The sequence below is a fragment of the Falco peregrinus genome, chromosome 4 (genome assembly GCF_023634155.1).
Source record: "Falco peregrinus isolate bFalPer1 chromosome 4, bFalPer1.pri, whole genome shotgun sequence".
In the NCBI taxonomy this organism is placed as follows: domain Eukaryota; kingdom Metazoa; phylum Chordata; class Aves; order Falconiformes; family Falconidae; genus Falco; species Falco peregrinus.
The window spans coordinates 53,542,985-53,563,709 of record NC_073724.1 but is presented as its reverse complement, the minus strand read 5'-3'; the positions used below and the strand labels follow the sequence as shown (position 1 = coordinate 53,563,709).

At 39.3% G+C, this 20,725-nt stretch overlaps 2 protein-coding genes across 8 annotated transcripts in view; both read right to left on the bottom strand.

Moving 5' to 3' along the window:
* LOC101915811 (interleukin-18 receptor 1) overlaps positions 1-17,884 on the bottom strand; it is a 53,185-nt gene extending 35,301 nt beyond the window's left edge. The window contains exons 1-8 of one of the 6 annotated variants that reach the window (XM_055801881.1): positions 16,569-17,884; positions 11,920-15,344; positions 11,042-11,056; positions 10,859-10,957; positions 9,133-9,311; positions 8,065-8,179; positions 6,947-7,187; positions 729-906 (exon numbers count right to left, since the gene is read on the bottom strand). In XM_055801881.1, the coding sequence (XP_055657856.1) occupies positions 729-906; positions 6,947-7,187; positions 8,065-8,113 (468 nt within the window). In that variant the 5' untranslated portion in view covers positions 8,114-8,179; positions 9,133-9,311; positions 10,859-10,957; ... (1 more) ...; positions 11,920-15,344; positions 16,569-17,884. Of the gene's footprint in view, positions 1-728; positions 907-6,946; positions 7,188-8,064; positions 8,180-9,132; positions 9,312-10,858; positions 11,014-11,041; positions 11,762-11,904; positions 15,345-16,568 lie in introns of those variants that run through there. The other 5 variants (XM_055801883.1, XM_055801882.1, XM_055801884.1 and 2 more) reach the window with 5 other exon arrangements.
* A 331-nt stretch (positions 17,885-18,215) lies between these two features.
* The window catches only part of IL1RL1 (interleukin 1 receptor like 1), a 30,884-nt gene continuing 28,374 nt past the window's right edge, over positions 18,216-20,725 (bottom strand). For both annotated transcript variants that reach the window (XM_027783404.2, XM_005228729.4), the window contains one exon: positions 18,216-19,827. In XM_027783404.2, the coding sequence (XP_027639205.1) occupies positions 19,481-19,827 (347 nt within the window). In that variant the 3' untranslated portion in view covers positions 18,216-19,480. The remainder of the gene's footprint in view (positions 19,828-20,725) is intronic.

Below are 20,725 nucleotides of genomic sequence, written 5' to 3'. Positions count from 1 at the left end.
GAATCCAGATGCCCATACTTAAGTGGCCAAAATCCCTTCCTGAAATGGATTCAGTGTGGAGTGAACAGCATCTGTTACTCCAGCCAGGACACCTGAGAGGAATAAGGAGCGCTGGTCAAGGCAATGCATAGGGACAGAGTGGAAGAAACCTATTCTATGTGCTTCATCCAACAGTTAAGCACAACACCCCAGTTGCAGGTGTTTACACAACTGTCATCTATGCTCTGGCAAAAGCTGGTAGACAGAAGAGGGATGATTTGCCTAAAATGAACAGAACTGGATTGGTTACACATTCTGTAAAAAGAGTTCAGAACCAGCAAAACTGAAAAGTTTGCAATTACTTTACAAGCACATGCCAACTGTAAAACAATTATCTTGACACCTCATTTAGTGTCAGGATAATATCTGAATCAGTGAAGCAGCAGCTGGCTAAACCAGCTGCTGGCTAAATTAGCAAAAAGACATGGACATCACACCTGTAGCCATTCCAAACTACCAGCTTATTAGTAACTTCTGAGTATAGGTACATTTTTCTAAAAAATCTGAGAACAGAGAAAAAATTCCTTTTGTATATCTTTCTAAAAGTTTTTTTTCCCTAATAACTGAGAAATTAAAGCTTTACAAGGTTTGTAGATGCTTCTAAAAATTTGTTTCTAATTAATTTTTCCTGCAATCAGATGTTTTGTTTCTATAGCCAATGATTTGAGTGACAGTGTTTCAATAATTACCTTGTACCATGTTACGCTGTCATTTTCATTGACAGACAAATCACTGCATTTCAGTGAATGACCAGTTCCAGCATTTTTAATTTCTGTAGTTAAATGATTTTTGTTGAAACAGCTGCTTTTATTTCTTTGAAGTACATTCAAGGTCCACTTTTGAATTGTGAAATTTTGTTTTCCATTGCTATGAAAAAAAAAATTAGCAGTCAGTTTTAGGAGCTTTTTAAAGGAATGTTGCTTAGTGAGTTACACAACAAAATACAAATAAATTCTTCAATACCTCTGTTAGGTAAAAAGTATACCTATTCTGACCTAATTATTTATATTTTCCTTTATTACTTTTCCACCCCCAAGTACATGTTACTTCCCATTAAAAAAAGAGGTTATCTAAACCAAACCATCTATCACAAAATATTTGACAATACAATTATATCTATGAAATATGAAAATCTATGCTATATCAACCAGAACAAGGATGCAGCAATCTAAGGCATCATGTATAGTTACAAGTGAGCATAAGAGTTTTAGGACCTTGAATCAGCTAGATATTTTGCAGGTTTAATCTCCCTACAAGTTGCTAAGGTTTAAAGCTGTAAGTGAAAAATATATTTGTAAAATATGTCAAAAAACAGATGGGCAACCCTACTACTATTCACAAAGCGACACTATTTATTGTTTGATACTGTGCAGACAGTCACTGATATTTTGGAAATATTTCTAAACTACACAAGTCTCATTAATTACAGAATCCCTTATGGATTCAAGCATGTCTGCAAAACAAGGCATTTTGGAAAGGATTCATCTCCTTGTCTTTCAGTCTGCACTGATCAGAGATCTACAGCATCTGGCTACCCCAGGTTGACTGGAAGAGCCAGGAACTACCGATTCTAAAGTGTCCCATGCAGTATCTGTAAAAGATCAGATAAATATGCTCCAAAAATGCCTCTTTTGAATATCTAGGAGCTGACCATTGTCATTCAGATATCTACTACGTTCTATCCACATATTCCTCTAAAGAATCAGATTATAGCTGTGAGTTATTTCACTGCTGAATATGTCCAAATAAATGAACACCAAGGGAAAAGAAGCTGGAGGACTTCTGGCTTAAGTTCAGCAAAGCTGGCCAGATTTTGGCAAAGTTAGTGTTTAAGAGAATGTTGTATGCTGCTGCAAGTAAATGGGTGAGATTTTTCAATTAGTGCATAAAGCTCTCATTTTTACTGAGCAAGCAAGGTCTGACAAAGCAAAAGAAGCAATCACAGAGCGCTTCCCTCCAGCATCAGTCATATCTTCATAAGTATGTCTGAATCTTTCTGTCTCTAAGAAAAAAAAAAAAAAAAAAAAAAAGAATCATTCCCAGGAGAACTGAAACTAGTCAAGAATAATTTCAGTGAAAAGGGCTAAGGGGAAAAAGCAGTTAAAATGGAGAAGCAAGCCTAACAAGTCTATCAGCTTAAACACCATTCTTGACTGATATGTCTTTTACTGTTACAAGATTCAGAACTATTAGGACATCGTTTATATGATGAATTTAGCCCAAGTTTTGGTTGGTTCTTTCCTCCCTTTTTAGCTCCCCTCCAACATGATATATTTACGTATTTTGCTCACCCTCTTCACACTGTAGCCCTTTTTCAGCTTACATAGGCTCTCCTTGTTCTCCTTACTTAAGATAGTAATTACTCGTAATTGCAATTGACTATCTAAACCAAAACATAATGGTTTGGTTTCTCTATCAGTTAACTATGGTGTCATAAACAGGAAAAACCTTATCAAAACTTTTTCATCAGAGATGTACTCACATGGGTATTCACGGTGGGTGGAGTCCTTCTCACCTATTCTTCAACATCACATTTACACCTTTAAATCAGAGCTACTAATCACAGTCAGCAGTGGGACCACAGTCAATAGTCACCCTTTCAGAGTGCAGTTTATATGACCTATTTTATATGTGTGTTTTAGGACAAGATAATCCGTGCCCCAGAAATGTCTCTCTCTCTCCCTTGTGGTAGGAGAACCTCTTTAGCAGGGGGGTGGACTAGATCATCTTCAGAGGTCCCTTCCAACCCTGACCATTCTGTGATTCTGTAAAGGTACCTTACCTACAGTAAGTTTAGGTGTAGACACAAACATCAGTTTCAATTAATTCTGCTGAGTCTGCATGGTTTTTAGATATCACACTAGTATCTGAAAACTGCTGGAGAGGCATTTATGGATCTAGTCATAAAATACACGATTCTACTATCTAGATCCAACAGGTGGAAGAAAAGGATCAATAAAGCCACATGTTCTCCTCAGCACTGTCACTCCACAGAGGCTTTCTTCTGTGATCATATTTGGTAAAATCACTTCAACAAATATGAGGATTTCACACAAAGTGGATTAAGATATTCTACCTGATGAGCCAAAATCTGGCAAAGGGCAGCTCCCTGGAAGGTGACAAAATCATACCTATGCAAACTAAGATGAATTTGGCTTACATAATTTCTAATTGTCTGCCATATACATGTTTTTCAACAAAAAAAAATGCATTAAGTTGTATTGTTTGAACTGCTAGTGTCTCAGCTGTTTTATTTCCATCTTGGTTTCCACTTGCTGAGATTCTTTAATGATAATTTGCAGGGAACAAAACCATTTCTGGCTTAACAGCCTTTCAATTCCCCCCACCAAACCCACCAAGAAGGAACAACAACTAGCTTGACTAAGGAGGTGATACAGGGAAGTGAAAGCCCTTATAGAATATAAAACAAGTTTACTTGATACATAGCCAACTCTAAAGTCATCCCTTAGCTATTTCACTGCAACAAGAAGACAGTGTTATCTCAATATTTCAACCTACTGCAAGAAACTGTCACTCTGTCTTCCAGCCTACAGTATTAACTCTAAATGTGTGTGTTCCCACTGCTTTCAACTGTTCTGAACACAGTGAAAAAGTGAGCAGTATCAGGGTCTTAAATAGTGTCATGTGTTTATCATGGATCTCTGTACTTTCATTTTTTCCAGGAACCTGTAAGTTCCCTCAGTTTCACGGTCACCACCACAGAGCAATCAGATGACCTGCTTTTTTGTATTCTGGTTTTTTCTTTGATAACCACAGGATATAGGCTATGAAAAAAACATACAAATTAGAAATCCTGCCAGAGATGTCTGACACTGTTTTTCTGCTTACCACTCCCACTACAAGTGCACATGAAATCCTTTATAGTCAAGAAATGTTGCTGAAGAAGGACACACTCAGGCTTACAGGTGTTGTCTATTAATTCCTGAATTTATATCCTAAGTCTACTACACTAACAAACACACATAAACACATCAATGCATACACGTGCACACTTTAGATATCTATGTTATGTCTCAGCAGGACACTTCTGCTTTAACTGGAAAACTTCTGATTCTTCTTTAAGTCAAAAATAAGTGGATAATACACCATAAAAACATTGTTACACCATTTTCACCTCTTGCTTTTTGCATATTGTCAGTTGTAACAGATCAGAAAAAAATCCCTAAATTTAATTTGTTTGCAAAATCTGTCAACATGTGTTCTCTTTTCTTGAAAATCTGCAAAATTATATTTAATTAAATTCTATTTAGTTGTCACTTTGTTCACTAAAAACTGCCTACACAGTTATAAGTACTCTAAAAATAATTTATCATATGGCTTCCAAATAGTTCTCCAAATTAAACAGTTGGGGGGAAAAAAACCCCAAAAAACTTAGAATGCCTGCTTCCAAAACCAGAACTTTAACCTATTACAAATGCTCTGAAATGACACTAATTCCATTCTAATTGTCATTCTTATTAAATCTTAAACCAATTTAGTATTTCACAATAGCCCACAAGTTTTCCCTATCCATAGAGACTACTAAAAGTCCTCTGTCTCTGCAGAAAACCACTTCTGCAAATAATCTGTGTTTTCTGAAATGTAACTTCTTTAATATGTTTGCCAGTAGTGACAACCGTCATATAAACTAAATCCAAGATCCCATTAAAATCCCATGAAAAAAAATCCCCTTATGCCTATTGTTGCCGTGGTGACACTTGTGAGGAGTTTCAGTACAAGATTCTGGCATATGCCTTCATTCCAGTCCTAACAGAACAATTAATACCTGTACGAGCCTAACAGAAAGCAATTTGGGGAGGGGGAGAAGGTTGTTTCAGAGTGGTCAAAATATATTCTTTTTAAGTGAGAAGCTTTTTTTCCCCTCAAAATAAAAATGCTTTCTTTCAAAACTGAGATTTAAAATGTAGTAGCATAATAGTCCTAGGAAATGAAACAAAAAAAGCAGAAAATCAGAAGTTTTAATTCCAAATGAATGCTTTATGTGATCAAAACCTTTCTTCTGAGTTGCTTGCTGAAGTAAATCAGCAAATCAAGACATTGCACAAAGGATTCAGACATTTTTCTGGTTTCCAACAAATACTTATTAATACAAACTTTGTCCTAAGTTTTACTTAAGGTCTTTTCCTTTAGTCTCCTTCTATACATAAGGCTGTTTCTCTCATTTTTGAAGTTTATATATTTTTCATATTCATTTTACAGAGTTCTTGTACTTTACTGTGGATTTACTGTCATTACCCCGAGTCTTTAAAATAATCACAAAACCACAAGGGTCATGAAGTAAGGCTGGGGGTATCACAGCTTTCCTCTCTTTTGTCCTTTATTTTATACTCCTTATGACAGCCTCCTTGAACCTGGCGATTCAAGTGTGCTGTCCACCTATCTTTCCCCATGCCAAAATGAGTCAGAGCATGCATTTTATACCATTGATGAGGTGCTGGCAGTAATTTGTTAGATTTAATAGCTTTTTAGCACCATATTTAGTGAAATGACCATATAGACAACTGATCAAGGCCACCAGTAAAGCCAAAATTTAAAGCCAAATTCAGACTCGATATGAAAAGTACAAGTCTGCAACAGACAAGCCGATGTCAGGTATTACTTATTGTTAACCCCTACACACCAGGACCAAGCAGATGGCTTCACCTGTGCTCCTTCATACGAATGTCTGTATCCAATAATACACCCCCTTTACATGACCTTGCACAACAAAGTAGCCAAACTACCATACTCATCGCCCCTAAAGATTCTTAAGATTGGGTTGAACATAGGTGAGTAAAATTTTTCTTAAGCTTTACTTACTATTTGGATAAAGAGTACCCTACATTTGAAAAGAAATCACATAAGACCAAAAGAAATATTCTACCAGCAGACTTCTCATTTATAATATTTAGCATTTCAGATACTGTGACTTGGTAATTTTTAAAATCATATCAGGAAGATGATAATAATAATAATGACACATGGAAAAACAAAACATGAAGTTCTCAGTTTCCAAGTTAACTTGGAAGTTAACAATTGAAGTCTAGCTTAAAACTGTAAATTATCAAACTAGTGTTTGTGATATTACTGGAGGAAGGTGGAGTGCATTTTTCAGTACCTGCAGTCCTACACCTTTATAAACCAGGCAAAAACCTTAAAAATATTGCCTGAAAACCAGCACAAATCATTACATGCAAAATAACATGCTTAAAACTAATTATTGCTTCAATTGTAAATGCTGGATTACAGTTTTGGTGCAAGTTAGTCAAAAGAATTCCATGCAGTAAACCTTTGATTTAGTTCCTTTTGTCTTTAATGGTGGTCTAATGAAGATTACCACCGAATAAACAAGGCCTATCCTTATTTCTCCTTTTGACTCATAATCTACAGTGTTAAGAAGCAAATCTAATTATTTCCTTTGTTCTTTGAACAGCTCCAAGCATGCAAAGGTTTGCACAGAAACCATAGCTCATCTATGCCACTCTTTATTACTTTGCTATACAATCAGACCACTTGGCAGGCCTCAGAGTGTGAGATCCACTCAACACAGTAAGGAAGAACAAGTCTGCTGGAGAAGACAAGCAAATATTGCCTTTTACTTGGCAGTGGACAGAAGGGTTGCCTATCACTCATTTTGCTCAGGTAATTAATCACAAACCAGCAGAAATGCTACCTGCCTTATCAAAAGGTTTACAGAACCTTTGAAAGGTTGCAACTGCCTATAGCTATTTGTAAATAGTACAGGTCTGCCTGGATGGTTATTGTGTAGTGATGTGGGAAATGACACGTAGTTCCCTGCACCTCCTTTGTACAGATGCCACTAGCAGCACAAAGCAAGACAAAGAAATTAGCTTCTACATACACAAGTGTGAAGGCAAGATGTTCACCCCCCAGCTTGCATACCAACCTGTGAGTGACAGAGTAATTCCCAGAGTCACTGAGTTCAGCTGGCCAAAACTCCAGAAAATTCATTTGGGAAACAATTCTGTGTGTTTCCTTTATCAGTTGCTGCTTTCCAGCATTTTCTTTGTACCAGTTTATTGTGTATGCTTCTTCCTGAAAATGTTCTTGCATTGACTCAAGATAACAAAGGAAAAAATATTCCCCTTCTAGCACATCAATGGAGGCACGAAGGGGACACAGCTTCTCTTCAGAGAAAAAGGAAAAAAAGGTACATTAAGAAGCCAAGTACTTATTTCAGAAAATTACTTTAGCCTGAGTTTAAAGTGATTTGCTGCGCTGCTTGTCTTTCATAAAGCAACTTCCTTTCAGCAGAGTGGTTTGGCAACATTTATTTATTCCAGCAACACTCACTGGAAAACTCAGTTTTCCAAGTCTTTATTCTACCTCACCCAAACAAAACCAGAAAAGGGGGATAAAAAAAGGACATGTCCCTAAGATTCTTTAATGTGGGTCCAACAGTGTCGGAAGAAAATGGGCACAAATGCCAGAATCTGGCCCCACTCTGCAGTAAGGCAGCTGCCACAAATGGAAAGGGAAAGGAGAAATTCTTCACATATGGTTTGATTAGATAAATATGGCTACTCCTCAGAACTGGTCAACTGCCATAAAATCAGAGATCTTATGAATTAACATTTGGCACTTTCTTATCCTCTTAATTAAAACTAAATCATTATGTAGCTAGATTTCTTTAAGATTTCAGATATCTTTGGGAAAGTTGCCTTGGAATGAGGTTATGTGTGTAAAATTTAGTGTCAAAGTCTGCTTTTCCAATCAAATTTTCCAAATATACCATTGCATACGGAAGTCCTAAAAATACAGAAAAGGGACTGTGGTCATCAAGTGTCTCCAGGTAGCATCTCAGCTCCTTTTGTTTCATAATTTGGATATTTTGGACCAAATTTCCCAAGTCTGGAACTGGGCTGAAATTGCCGAAACCAGTAAGATTTTGTTCTTAACTGCAAAATACAAAACTTGCCCCACTCTAAGCAACTGTCAAGAAGATGCCACATATTCATCAAATATTTTGAAGGTTCTACTAATGAAATGAAGATTTATACTTACCAGTGGCAGATTCAATGATAAACATTAAAAAAAAAATCATAAGAGTCATTTTTCTGAGTTACTTCTCACTTCTCCAGAAAAATGAAACTGAATTGTCCTTGCTTGTTCTGAAAGCCTACAAAAAACAGATTCACAATTCATCACAAGTGCAGGGAAACAAAGTCCTTTGAGCATGTGGGCAGTGCAACTATTGCCTTGTACTGAAAAGGGCTTCCCAAATGGAAAGTTACACATTTTTATTATAACAGCTGTTTTCATACATCAGGTAATGTATCTAGATTTTTCTTGCCAAATTTGTTTTAAATTTAGAAAGCACTGCAGGGTTTCCTTCCTCCATTTTCTTGTTCACTAGATGTATTTCACAAATGACAACCTTACAGAAGCACTTAAACTTAGATCCCAAGCCAGCAGACACCTATCACAGGATAGAACAGTGTTTTTTTTCTCCGAGAAGAGTATAAACTTTGCAAGACTGGACCTTGTAGAAACAGCTAGTAGAAATTTCCCTTGCCTTCGATGAGAACAGCATGATTTTGATAGATTGAACATCTTTCTTGATGGCTAATTTTGAGCCTGTTAGAAAACAATTTTGTCTTACAATTTTGTCTACGGAACCAATAAGCACCAGCTAAGACTGCTAACATTTCCACTGATGGGGAGGAGATGAAGAAGCTCATATTCAGTTACTTCATATGTAGCCAACTTTATTTTCACAGGGAAATGGAAAACACCACTAAATAATACCAGCGTGGAGAGTCTTCTCTGAGATTCCTCAGAGCAGCAGGTTAACTGACAACCAAAGGCAGAGCAGTCCTAAGGCTGTGCCTCAGTTCTGCTTACGAAACAGATAGGTTAGGTGCATGATAAGCTCAATTCAACCTCTGTAGCCAAGACAGACAACCTTGCTTAGTCACTGACCCAAACATGCGTGGACAAATGAGACACACACACACGCACACACACGAAATGTATTTCACAGAGAGCGCTGCCAAAAGAAAGCTCATTAGTGTTGCATTTCTTTGGCTTTATCACCTAAACCTCTTGCAATTTGAGAAAGCATATACTTACTGTGTAAAACACTGCCTTGAGATCTACAGTCAGAAACTTCCTATGATCTACAGCAGTCAGAGGCAGGAGGCTACTGCATTTCCAGCGATATTCCAGAATGACATCAAACTGTGTAGCTGCTCTCCTTGTCTTATCGTTCTCCCCCGTTCTTTACAAGTATGCCATCATCCCATAAATCACTGTAAGGAGATGAAAGAAGTGTTTCACATCCCTTTTTTCAGACTGACTGGTAGGCAGATCCAGATTTAGAAAGCAGCTAGAAGTTGGATGCTGAGTACTGCAGCAAGCAACTTTAAAGGGTCATACAGTAAACTCATCAGACCTGGTTTCAGTTCCCTTCTACACATGTGGATTCAAACTGCTACACTTTACAAGGAAAGAAGGGGCCCCTCTTTATTTTCATTTCTTGAATTTACCTTTCATTTTTCACCCTATCACATCCAGAAGAAATACAGCTGTTACAGACCATGAAACTATGATCTGTTACATAAAGATAAAATCATTAATCACCAGATTTTAAATTCAAAATCACATTCTTTGTTAGCACATCACATCAGCACACAGTGGAAATTTTGTTGAATGCAGAGCAGAAACCTACATTCTTTCAACAGGGATTAAAGAACACAGTACAATGCAAGGTACTTAGTAATAACCGAGTTGGAGATTGGCAGCTACTGCTAACAAGAAAAACACAGGTCCTTAATCTTACTCTCACATTGCTGTTGAACCTGATCTGTTTGTCTGAAATTGTTCTACTCTAGGCTAACAGCGTTTACATTTGAGCCATATGCAGCACTCTGATGAAATTCTAGGAGGGGGATAAAGAAGTGGCAAATAATAAATGCTTTTGGTGAAAGTCAGCTAATATAAAGAGATTCTTCAAGGAACAGAATAAGATTTTTAATTCTCAGAAAGAAATGGAGAGTTTATTTTAAAGTAAAGGCAAAGGTTCTCTGCCGAATAAAAGGGTACAGAAATACTCAAGCGGCAAAACGGCAAGGCAATAGTGGGGAATGACAGCTTCAATGAAAAAAGTATAAAAAGCCCAGTTGTCTAGAAGGCCCAAAGCAAAAATAGCTTTAAGCATGTTTTTCAAATTTCATACATGCTTAAAGCCACTGATGGAATTTTAATAATAAAAAATCATTTTTAAAAATCACCGTGCCATTGTGAAGCCAACAAAATCTTTAAACAAACTGAATGTTTAAGTTCTGTAAAGCACATTAATGATATACCTCATGAAGTAAATAATTGTATGTATTTAAGCATCATTATTACTTATTTTCCCAGAATCACCAGAAGATTTTGGTATGAAAGGGAGCTGATAACGTCAAAGTAATCCTCAGTTTTGGCCAAGTAATTCATTTTGATCAACACTTTTAGAAACCTGAATTTGGTCCCAAAGGGTTGTGACTTCCGGGGGTTTTTTTTGAAAAAATAGATTCTTCTGAACGTCAGACCATTTGAACAAATATTTTGGGGTCAAGAGCGGAAAGCACTAATCTTACCTCATTAAGAATGGCTTCTTGTGGAATTTAAGCCTTTTTCAAATATCATCACACAGTGCCGTAATTCCCATCAGACTCATGAAGGAAATAAAAGGATCTAGCAAACATTTGCCTTAACTATACTATGTCCAAGCAGCATTCTGCCAGGACTGCAATTTACCGGTAAAAATTAAAATCCATCTTCATTTCAAAAAAGACAAATGAAGTTGTTTACTTACTATGCAGGTCTTGCCAGGTGGAAAGCAGATACAGAGGCAGTCTTCCAAACTCTGGGGGGTTACAACTTGTATTATAACTCTTCTGAACCTCATTTATCACTGAAACAGACAGTAACCTCTCTCAATACAATAGACATCTCAGTCTGAAAAACCTCCTGAAAAAGGTAAAGTGGAATTTCTCACCTTGTGTACCGTTGACTGCAGGGAGGAAAATGGAAAAGGTAGAGGTGAGAAATTAACTTTCACTAGCATTAATGGAAAGGTAATAGCAAGTTACAATTAACTTTTCTAAATGAGGCATCTGTGGGCTCATACACAAATGTTTTAGGCATCATCTTTTGCTGCTCCCATCTACGACAGCACTTAAGGAGCCCATCCTGCTCCAAAGCCACCCAGGTGTGAGGGAAGGGGCCCGGGTAGCGCGGGGAGGGCGGCTTTGCGGGGCCATTGATGGGCTGTGTGTTGAAAATAAGCCCTTTCCAGAGCTAAATTATTTGCGGCATCTCTGTAGTCGGGAAAAAGTATATCGGGGGCCGGGGAGAGAGCGGGAGAGAGGTGCCCCAGGCAGCGCAGCGGGCAGGGAAAGCGTGGGCGTGGGTCGGGGGGCAGGCAGGGTCGAGGGGCAGGCGCGGTCGGGGCAGGCAGGGTCGGGGGCCAGGCAGGGTCGGGGCAGGCAGGGTCGAGGGGCAGGCAGGGTCGGGGGACAGGCAGGGCGCCCGGGACAGAAGCAGAGCTCCGGCCAGCGCCTGCAGCCTCCCAGCACGCTGCCCGAGTCGGGCCGGAAGGGATGGGGCTGGCGGGGCAAAGCGAGGGACCCCGCACCCCCGCACACCCACAGAGATGCCCTGGTCAGAGGCAGGCGCCCGGCTCCTCCGAGGGAGGGCAGAAGGAACGTCCTCGCCTTCCCCCGCCCGCCCTGCCTCTCCCGCCTCCCGGCTGACCCCTGCCCTGCCGCCCCGGCTCGGTGCCGCGCCGCCCCCCCCCGTACCGGACCGCCGCGGGGCCGGCCCCGGGGCGTGCAGCAGCGCGGAGAAGGCAGGCAGAACTAGTACCAGGCTTACCAAGGGTGCTGGGCGGTCACCCGATCGTGGGTGGCAGCCAGAGGTGCCCCCCAACAGCAAAGGGAGCGATCATCAACTTGTACTTAGGAGACGGGGGTCTTCCCTCCCGCAGCCCTCCGGAGGGAGGAAAGGCACAGGGAGGAGATGTCTTCGGTTCTCTTGAGTCGAAACGCCTCTTCCTCCGCTCTTCTGCTGAAGGCCCATTGCAGGACTTTCTTTCCAAGAAGTGAGATGGAAGTAGAATGGACGCTTAGGAAGGCATATATTAAGCTAAATATAGCAACGTGTGCCTCCGCTATGGCTTGCTTCCCCCCTTACTGTCCGTTTTGAGAACGAGGATGTGCAAAAAAAGACAAACTGTATCCTCAAAAGCTGATACTCTGCAGAGACCTCAAAAGAAAGGGGAAAAAAAAAAGAAGAAATACAACCCCCCAAAAGCATTTCAAAATATGGTCTGCAGGAAAAGAGACAAGGCAAAACACGTGATCCTACCGTACTTTGATCAGAAATGTCCCCATTTCAGTGCTGTTTTTTTCTGTGATACCGTCCCCTTTGGGAGAAGAGCAATGCAGGCTTTCAAGACATGAAACATTTTCTAGCTCCATTACTGCAAAGGGAGCGCATGTATTCACGTCTAAACAAGCTCTCACACCAGTAGCTGAGCCTGTTTTCAGCCAAATGTTGATATATCAGAACTGTAATTCCATCAGGGATTTCTGACAGCTGTATTTCCTATTTCAGTACTGGTCCTGAGCAAACAAAACCTTGCCACTGTTCATTCATATGAATGGTTTATTCGATATGTACTGTGCAATGATTCACTATACTTCTAAAGTTATTTTGGAAACAGCAGGAAAGAATTCATTCCCTCAAGATTTCTTTTATTTTCACATCACTTTTTTCATCTTCAGAAACTTGTTTGATGAAAGGTACTTTTTCAACTCAGGACAGTTATGAATGCAGAAGTTCCCAACAGCAACAAGTGGTGCCACTTCAGAGGTAAAAAAGGGCAGATTACACTAAAACAGGAGGGATTCCACAGAGCTGGCTTTTTTACATGTATTTTTTTATCACTGAGGTGAAGCAAAGAAACCCTGGAGAGTTTTACTGTCTCGCCTAATTTGTTTTCCTCATCACAGATTGAAACTATATGTCTGTAAAAGCACTTTGGCTAATGTCAGTCAGCACAGCTCCAGGAAAGTCAGCTAAGAATCTGACTCACTTTAAAATCTGACTTACTTTAAAAAAGTGTACAGGATACTTTGCGGTGGCTTTTGGTTTTATGACTCAGTGCCTGATTTTAAAACTTAAAAGAAAGATTATATCATAAAGATAATATTTTTTTTTTTTATTACATTAAGATAATGATTTTACATGAGAATCCGAAAGCAAGTTAGCAGCCAAGAAATAAAATGGTAAAGCAAAATGTCATTGGCTTTTTACTTTGACAGGCTAAGTCTTGATAGTGACAGTTTGGAAACATCTTTTTTTTTCCTCATTATTTTTCACTCTTTTAGAACAAAATTTTCCGTGAGCTGTTCTCACATTCATTTGCTTTCATTTCCTTTTGAAATAGTGTCAAATTTCTGAACTTTCATCTGTATTGTAGAAAATGCTGTGTTCAGTTGGTCCTTCCAACTAATGTCATAGCTAGCTCTGCCACATGTCAATGTATATGAAAGGAGAAAAATGTTCACACTTTTTAGTCCTCAGACTAATACAATTTTAATGGAGAAGGTATAGCCTTGTGATAGAGACGTAACTCAACCCAAAATAACTACAGCTCAAATTTTCATTATGAAAATGCCATGATGAAAATGAAAGTTTGCACTGATACTGGAAAATGGATTTTTGTATGAAGCTCTGACCACCTGACCAATCCGCTAAGGAAGACCAGTTACTTCTCACAGTTTTTCACATCTGTCTTTCCATCTAACATACACTAAACAGAGGTACTAACTGAAAACCTAAACTGTGAAACTATTTCCGTCATAAATAGCAACACATCCAACTCTTGTAACCACAGCCTAAGCCTGTTTTCTTCTAGCTGGTCCTTTTTAATCTACTTCTGTTATCTCTATAAACCAGTTATATTAGTTCTTAGCAGAGGTTAAGTTATATTCCATAGTCTTTTCAGCATTATCTGTCCCTGATGTCAAAAAGCAGGTTACAGACCAATAATGTGTCTGTTAGAGCCTCATATGTTTCTCAGAAGTTTTATAATATGCAAGCTGCACGTTTACAAACTTTCCTCCATATTGTAGCATCACAGAATAATTCAGGTTGGAAGGGACATCTGGAGAACATCAGGTTCAGCCTCTGCCCAGGGCATGTACAGCTGAGACCCAAACACCTCCCAGGATGAAGATCCCACAGCCTTTCTGAGCACATGTTCCAGCATTTGACCATGCATATGGTGAAATAATTTTTTTCCTAATATGTAATGTAAATTTCCCATGTTTTAATTTGTGTCAGTTGCTTTTTTGTCCCATCTCCATGCTCCTTTGAGAAAAGTCTGGCTCCATCCAGTCTCTCTATCTTTCCATTAGATTCTTGTAGACAGAAGCAGGACCTCTTGTCCTCTCCCTCTATGTCCTGTGCTCTTGGTGGTCTTTCCCTGGACTCACTCCAGTATTTCAGTGTCTTACTTGTTACTGAGGAGCCCAAAACTTGACATATTACTCCAGAGCTTATCTCACAAATGCTGAATACAAGAGAATAATTACTTTCCTCAATTATACTCTCACTAGTAAGGTGCAGTTCATCACCTTTGTCACAAGGACACACTGCTGTTCACTTTACTGTCAACCAAGACATCCAGTATCTTTCTGCAAAGTTACTTGTGTTAGGTTGGCCTCCAGGCTGTTCTGTTGAATGGGCTTATTCCATCTCAGATGCAGCACTTCACATGTGCCTTGGTTGAACCTTGTGAATTTTCCATCAGTCCATTTCTTCAGCCTGTTGCTGTTAAAAACAGCAGCCCTGTGCTCCAGTGTGTCAACTGTCCCTCCCCAGCCTTGTTTTCTGTCTGAAAACCCTGTTGACCGTGCAATCTGTCCCATTGCCAAGGTCATTAAAAAGGATACTAAACAGCAGTGGTATTGATACCAGTCCCTGAGGGATGCCACTAGTAATTGGCTGTTAGAGGAGGCTCGTAAGGGGATCACAGTGTGTTGATCCTGCATGGACCTCAGTCTCACTGTTTTCCCACTTACCCTTGCCCATTTATCTGTATCTCACCGTCAGAGACTGTGCCAAGGCCTTGCTCAATTCAAGGTATTCAGCATCCAGTGTTCTCCTATTGTCCACAGCACAGCTGGATATGCATGATACCTTTTTGTAAATCCAGTCACCTTCTTCTCTTTCATGTACATTGAAACAGCTTCAAGGATTGCTTCATAATCTTTCCAGAAGCTCTATAAAGACTGGAAACAATTTTAAAGAATGAATTGCTATACCAAAAATTATATCTTTCATATAAAATTAGACATGTAACTCACACCTTAAAGTGGTAAAAGGGAACACATGAGCACATGTTTCTAACACAACAGCTGTAGTTTTTCAACCCTTGAAAGAATCAGGATTGTACAGTTGCACACGTACAAATTTTTTGTCGAATATACTATCAATTTTATATATCATCTTCCAAACATACCTTTGTCCAAAGCTGTAAGAAATTAATGTTGCATACACTACAAATAATAGCTTGCTATGAAAACTAAAACATTCTAAATACTTCCTTCCAGTGGCCAGTCTCTTGGGCTTCACAACCGTGTGAAGGAAATATAAGTAAAACCGTCTCCCTGCAATGTGGCAGGAGCAATAGCTAGTCTGGCTGTTCAGGACTGTGACTTTGGTGAGGCCAGAGGGGTCATGGTTCATTTAAGCTGTAGAAACATCAAATCTCAGCAATAAAAAAAAATAATAAAAAAATAAATAATAAAACAGATACCTCAAAGTCAAACCATTATAGATGTTCACACAAAGGGCATTAAATTAAATAATGTATATATAAATACATTAAATTCATATGTGGTGAGGGCAGTACATTCTATGTGCTGTCTGCCATTATCTTACTTCATAAGAGCAGGAGCTGGTTTTCATACCTTGGAAGTCACCGGGAGCTTCACCGGTGACATCAGTGTCACTTAAGTAATGCTTATTCCTCTCTTATTTTTGTTTCTTTATTGCCAGCAATGCATCATATACTTGTCAGAGATGAAGTATCCAGAGATAAGATTTTACAACTGGGGACATGTAACTCTGTATGACTGCAGATATATGGCAAGGAAACACGTCTGTTCCTTCTAAATGTTATTTTAAGAGAGTCAGCACTGTATTCTCAATGCCAGGTACTGAGCTGCTATTTACAAGTAATGCTGTAATGGGTTTCAGGAGATTACAGCAGGATGCACACCCTGAACATTTCACTGTGTTTAATTCTAATGCCGTTAGACCGATTTCTCGTTGGTCAGAATCTCTTACTGACTGGTCACCCACTAGATGGCACGATGACTCTGCTCTATCAACAAGTGACAGCAAATCTGCTTTCCAGAGTGCCTTAATATATCGAGAGCAGGGAAGCACAGGGCAGTAATTAAAGGGCATTAAATCTCTACATGGAAGTTCTAATTCAGCAGCATAATTACCTTTGTTCTGTGTCTTTAAGCTTTAGGTATTCAAACTGATTCTTCTGTGGGCTTTCTACGGTGAGAGATCAGTTGCACGGCACAGACTGTCCTGTTACTCCACTAAGGCAGATGTCTAGCATAAAAATGCCGATTTTCTTTACAAATATGTTTTTGGTAATTTAGTTTCTTTATAAGTTGCATATCGCAAGATCACAGAATGGTGAGGTTGGAAGGCACATCTGGAGGTTATCTAGTCCAACCCCTCTGCTCAAGTAGGGCCGCCTAGAGCCCGTTGCCCAGAACCCTGTCCAGGCGGCTTTTGAGTATCTCCAAGGATGCAGACTCCACAATTTCCCTGAGCAACCTGTGCCAGTGCTGGGTCACCCTCACAGTAAAAAAATGTTTCCTATGTTCAGAGGGAACCTCCTGTGTTTCAGTTTGTGCCCGTTGCCTCTGGTCCTGTCCCTGGCATCGCTGAGAAGAGCCTCACTCCCTCTTCTTTGCACCCCCCCTTCACATGGCATTCTTTTCTTCTCCAGGCTGAAAAATCCCAGCGCTCTCAGCTTTTCTTCATAGGAGTGATGCTCCTGTCCCTTCACCAACTTCATGGCCCTTTGTTGATCTCTCTCCAGTACATCCATGTCTCTCTTCTCCTGAGGATCCCAGAACCGGGCACAGGACTTCAGCTGTGGCCTCAGCAGTGCGGATGTTGTAACAATGTTGTGGAAGTCTGCAGCTCTTTTCATGCTTTCTTTTTAACAACTACAAATGTGATAACATCTGTACAAAGGCACTAATTTGAATGCGTATCTCAGATTACTAACCACCAAGGCATACAAAAAGAAGAGACAACTGCAGCAGCTTTTTGTCATATTACAGCCACACACTCACCCACTGGTTCTCTAAAAGTTCTTTGCCACTCTCGGAATCTGCTCCTTTTCTTTCTGTCAAGACCATACCGATTACCATCGGTAAACCACAATAAGAGTTGCCAGGTTTTGCTTGATATTGTTTTCCTCTTTTTTTTTCTTGGTTGACCATGAGGATTGATACAAAAGGAACATCCCCACAAGAACGATTTAGTGAGTTTGGTTTTCACTATCCTAACTACATGCCTGGCTAAAAGAAGTCAATGAGATATCAGTATGTTTCACAGTAATTTGGTTCATTGCTGACCCCATGCACTTCCTCATTGTACCTTCTCCTCTCATCCCTTTCCATCTTCAAAATTCATCCTAGACTTTTTGTTTCCAAGATGCTCAGTCATCATCCTTTCTTCCTTAAGTGCCCAGGGCTCAAAGTCTGTTAAAAATTGATCTTGTAATAATCTTGGAAGTGAATATTCTGTCTTGCTCAGCAGCTGCTGTGAAAAATCTTCATGATGTAAAGCAACAGGCTATCCTGCCTTTACACTTGCCTTAGTATTCTTTCTGTGGAAAGAAATGGTACTGTAGGAATAAACCAAGTCTCTTACACTGGTAGAAGCCATTTTTTGGAGTTTCCACAGAGACAGTGAGGTTTATCTAGGGGGATCTTTAGGAACAGGACCCAACACTGCACAAAATCTAATGAGGCAATAATAAAATGCAACATTAGAAGTTTTATAGATGTAGCAAAGTGAGCGATGAGTGCATGAACACTTGAAAATGCAATTAATCAGTGAAATCCTGTTTAGTTTGCCATAGATCTTTTAATTTAATGTTGAAAAAGAATCTCTACATATATTGCATACATATTTTTCCTATTACAAATAGCTTTCCATAAGTCTGAAATTCCACATTCTATAAAAACTTGCAGTGAAAGGAAAGGACTTGCCTGTTCTGTAAGCCTGGACTTCGTAACATTAGGTGTTCTGCATCTAATTTTCGTTTTTTAAGTTCATTCGGTAGCAAGCCTGAAGCTCAAAACTAAGCCTTTTCTGACAGTAAGAAAATTTCTGGTTTTAAGAAGATAAAAAGATAAAAGTTTGCAAGGACATCTGTACTAGAACCCATTTTATTCATACTCCCTTGAACTAGGAGGAGATTTGGCTCTGACCTTTGCATCTCAAGGTGTTCCCTATCAGAAAAAAGTATAACTAACCATAAGGTCAAAGCAGAGGAAAAATAAAAAGTGGATACTGTTACAAAAATATAGTCTCTTTTTCCAGCAGCTTGAAGAAATGCTATCAGTATACAAAATACACCCTAAAGTTTAAGATCTTTTTTCTCTCTGGATATAATAACAGTAACAGCATGGTCTGTTGTACCTGAAAAATTTAAAATCTCTCTTTTGTGTGAGATTGATTTTAATATGTATTTTAAAAATATAAAAAAATGCATATACACATACATCAGTGCATTTATTTCCCTTAACACTGCATTTCTTGTAAATGCTGTATTCATATCAGTCTCAAAAGAGCCTTTACTAAGGCATCCGTACTAAGGAAAAATAGAATTTCATGGTATGACTATTACTATTGAATCAAAAACAAATAAGTGGTGGAAAAAAATAACAAAAGCACAACATTATGCTTTCTGGTTGCATAATACACATTATACTTTCTAATGAAATAATACAGGAGATATTTATGTTTGATCAACAGCATTAGAAAGGTAAAGCAAACCTGCAGGGTATTCACTTATTCGGAGTCATAACTTCCAGTTACATGCACAACAACATACAGAAAGAGCATAGGTACTTTTTGTTTCCTGCGACATGCAAACTTCTGCACACAGCCTAGAATGAGTTATTTACAGAACTTTCACACCCATAAAAACTTCCCTTAGTTCCCCAGACCTCTTCCATCAGTTTACCTTATCATCATGAAGGAATGAAAAAAGTTCAAAAATGCAGCCAGACTGCCAGACTGTAAAATTGTGTACCTACTGAAAGGAAAGAGTTGTTGGCATGTGGTCCATCCTGACAGCGTAACAGTATTTTCAGACTCTTCATCTGGCATTAGCCGAGTATGAGGACTTGGGTCTCAGTGGCATATGGTACCTCACCTGTTTCCAGAACTTAGAATTAGATGACTGTGGGTGCACAGTGTGCTGCTCTTTCCATTTGACGGTGCCTTGCTGCTTAATAATAAACCTAAGGGACTCAGGAAGCTTCTCATAAGTCCCGATTGTCTCCATTTCCAACAGGATCACCTTTATATCATTTTGAATGAGAGCATTGTATAAAGCGATGTGTTGATCATAAGCATATTCTTTACAATTAATCAGCTGGTTTGTCAGAAGGATGATCAGCCGTCTGCTCTTCTGCATCCTCTTCTCAATTGCACTGGCTGTATCTAGCAATGCACAGGAAAATGATGAGACCCTGATATTTCTTTCATAAACTCTTTTGGGTTTAAGCATTTCATTTTCATTGCTTTTTAACAAAAAAACAAAGCTTTCCTTTCAAATATTTTCTTTGGTTGAAACATTAATATTTTCAGTGCTCTTAAGTATTGTTAGGAATTTCTAATCCAGCAACCTAGGGTCAAGTTCTGTAGATCTGGATTGCATCAAATTTTGTTTGACCAATAGTCTCCAGGTAAGGAATCATGTTCTACCAAGTTTAGTGCTTTAGAGACTGATCCTGCAATACTTACCCATGAAAACTAGTCATTTGGAGACTTTTGAGTGACTTGCTTCTAAGAGATGTACTTGCTGGCAGAGGGACTGTTAATTCTCCCAAGCTATAGCATGCTAATTTATATACTAACCTGTGCATCGAGCTGGCATCCACCCTGCTGGGGTGGATCCAGACTTGCAGGGCACTTGTATGTCAGCATGACTAAAGGTGCTTTTCTTTCCCACTGCCACGGTAGGGAGAGCTGATCAACAGCAACTGAAACTGTGATGTTGGAGGTGTTGAACCTAGGAAACTCAAAAGCCAGCTTGCTATGGGAGAAATTTCTGGGCCAGCTTGGTAAGCTCCACATCAAGCCTCCAGGAGCTGCTTTTCTTGATAACCTACTGTGTTGTCTATGGAAGACCGCAGATCTGGTGAAACATCACCCCCAGTTAGAAGAGATTCCTGTGGTCTGTAGAATGAAAGCTGGAGTTGTTTGGGTGGGAGCATGTGATGCTGGGCCAAAAGAAAGGAGGTGGGAGTGGAGCTAAGGAAATTCAATTATTTAACAAAGCCACTGATTTGCAGATGTCATCAGCCAGCTCCTGTTTTCCTTTGCTGGGGGCTGCCAG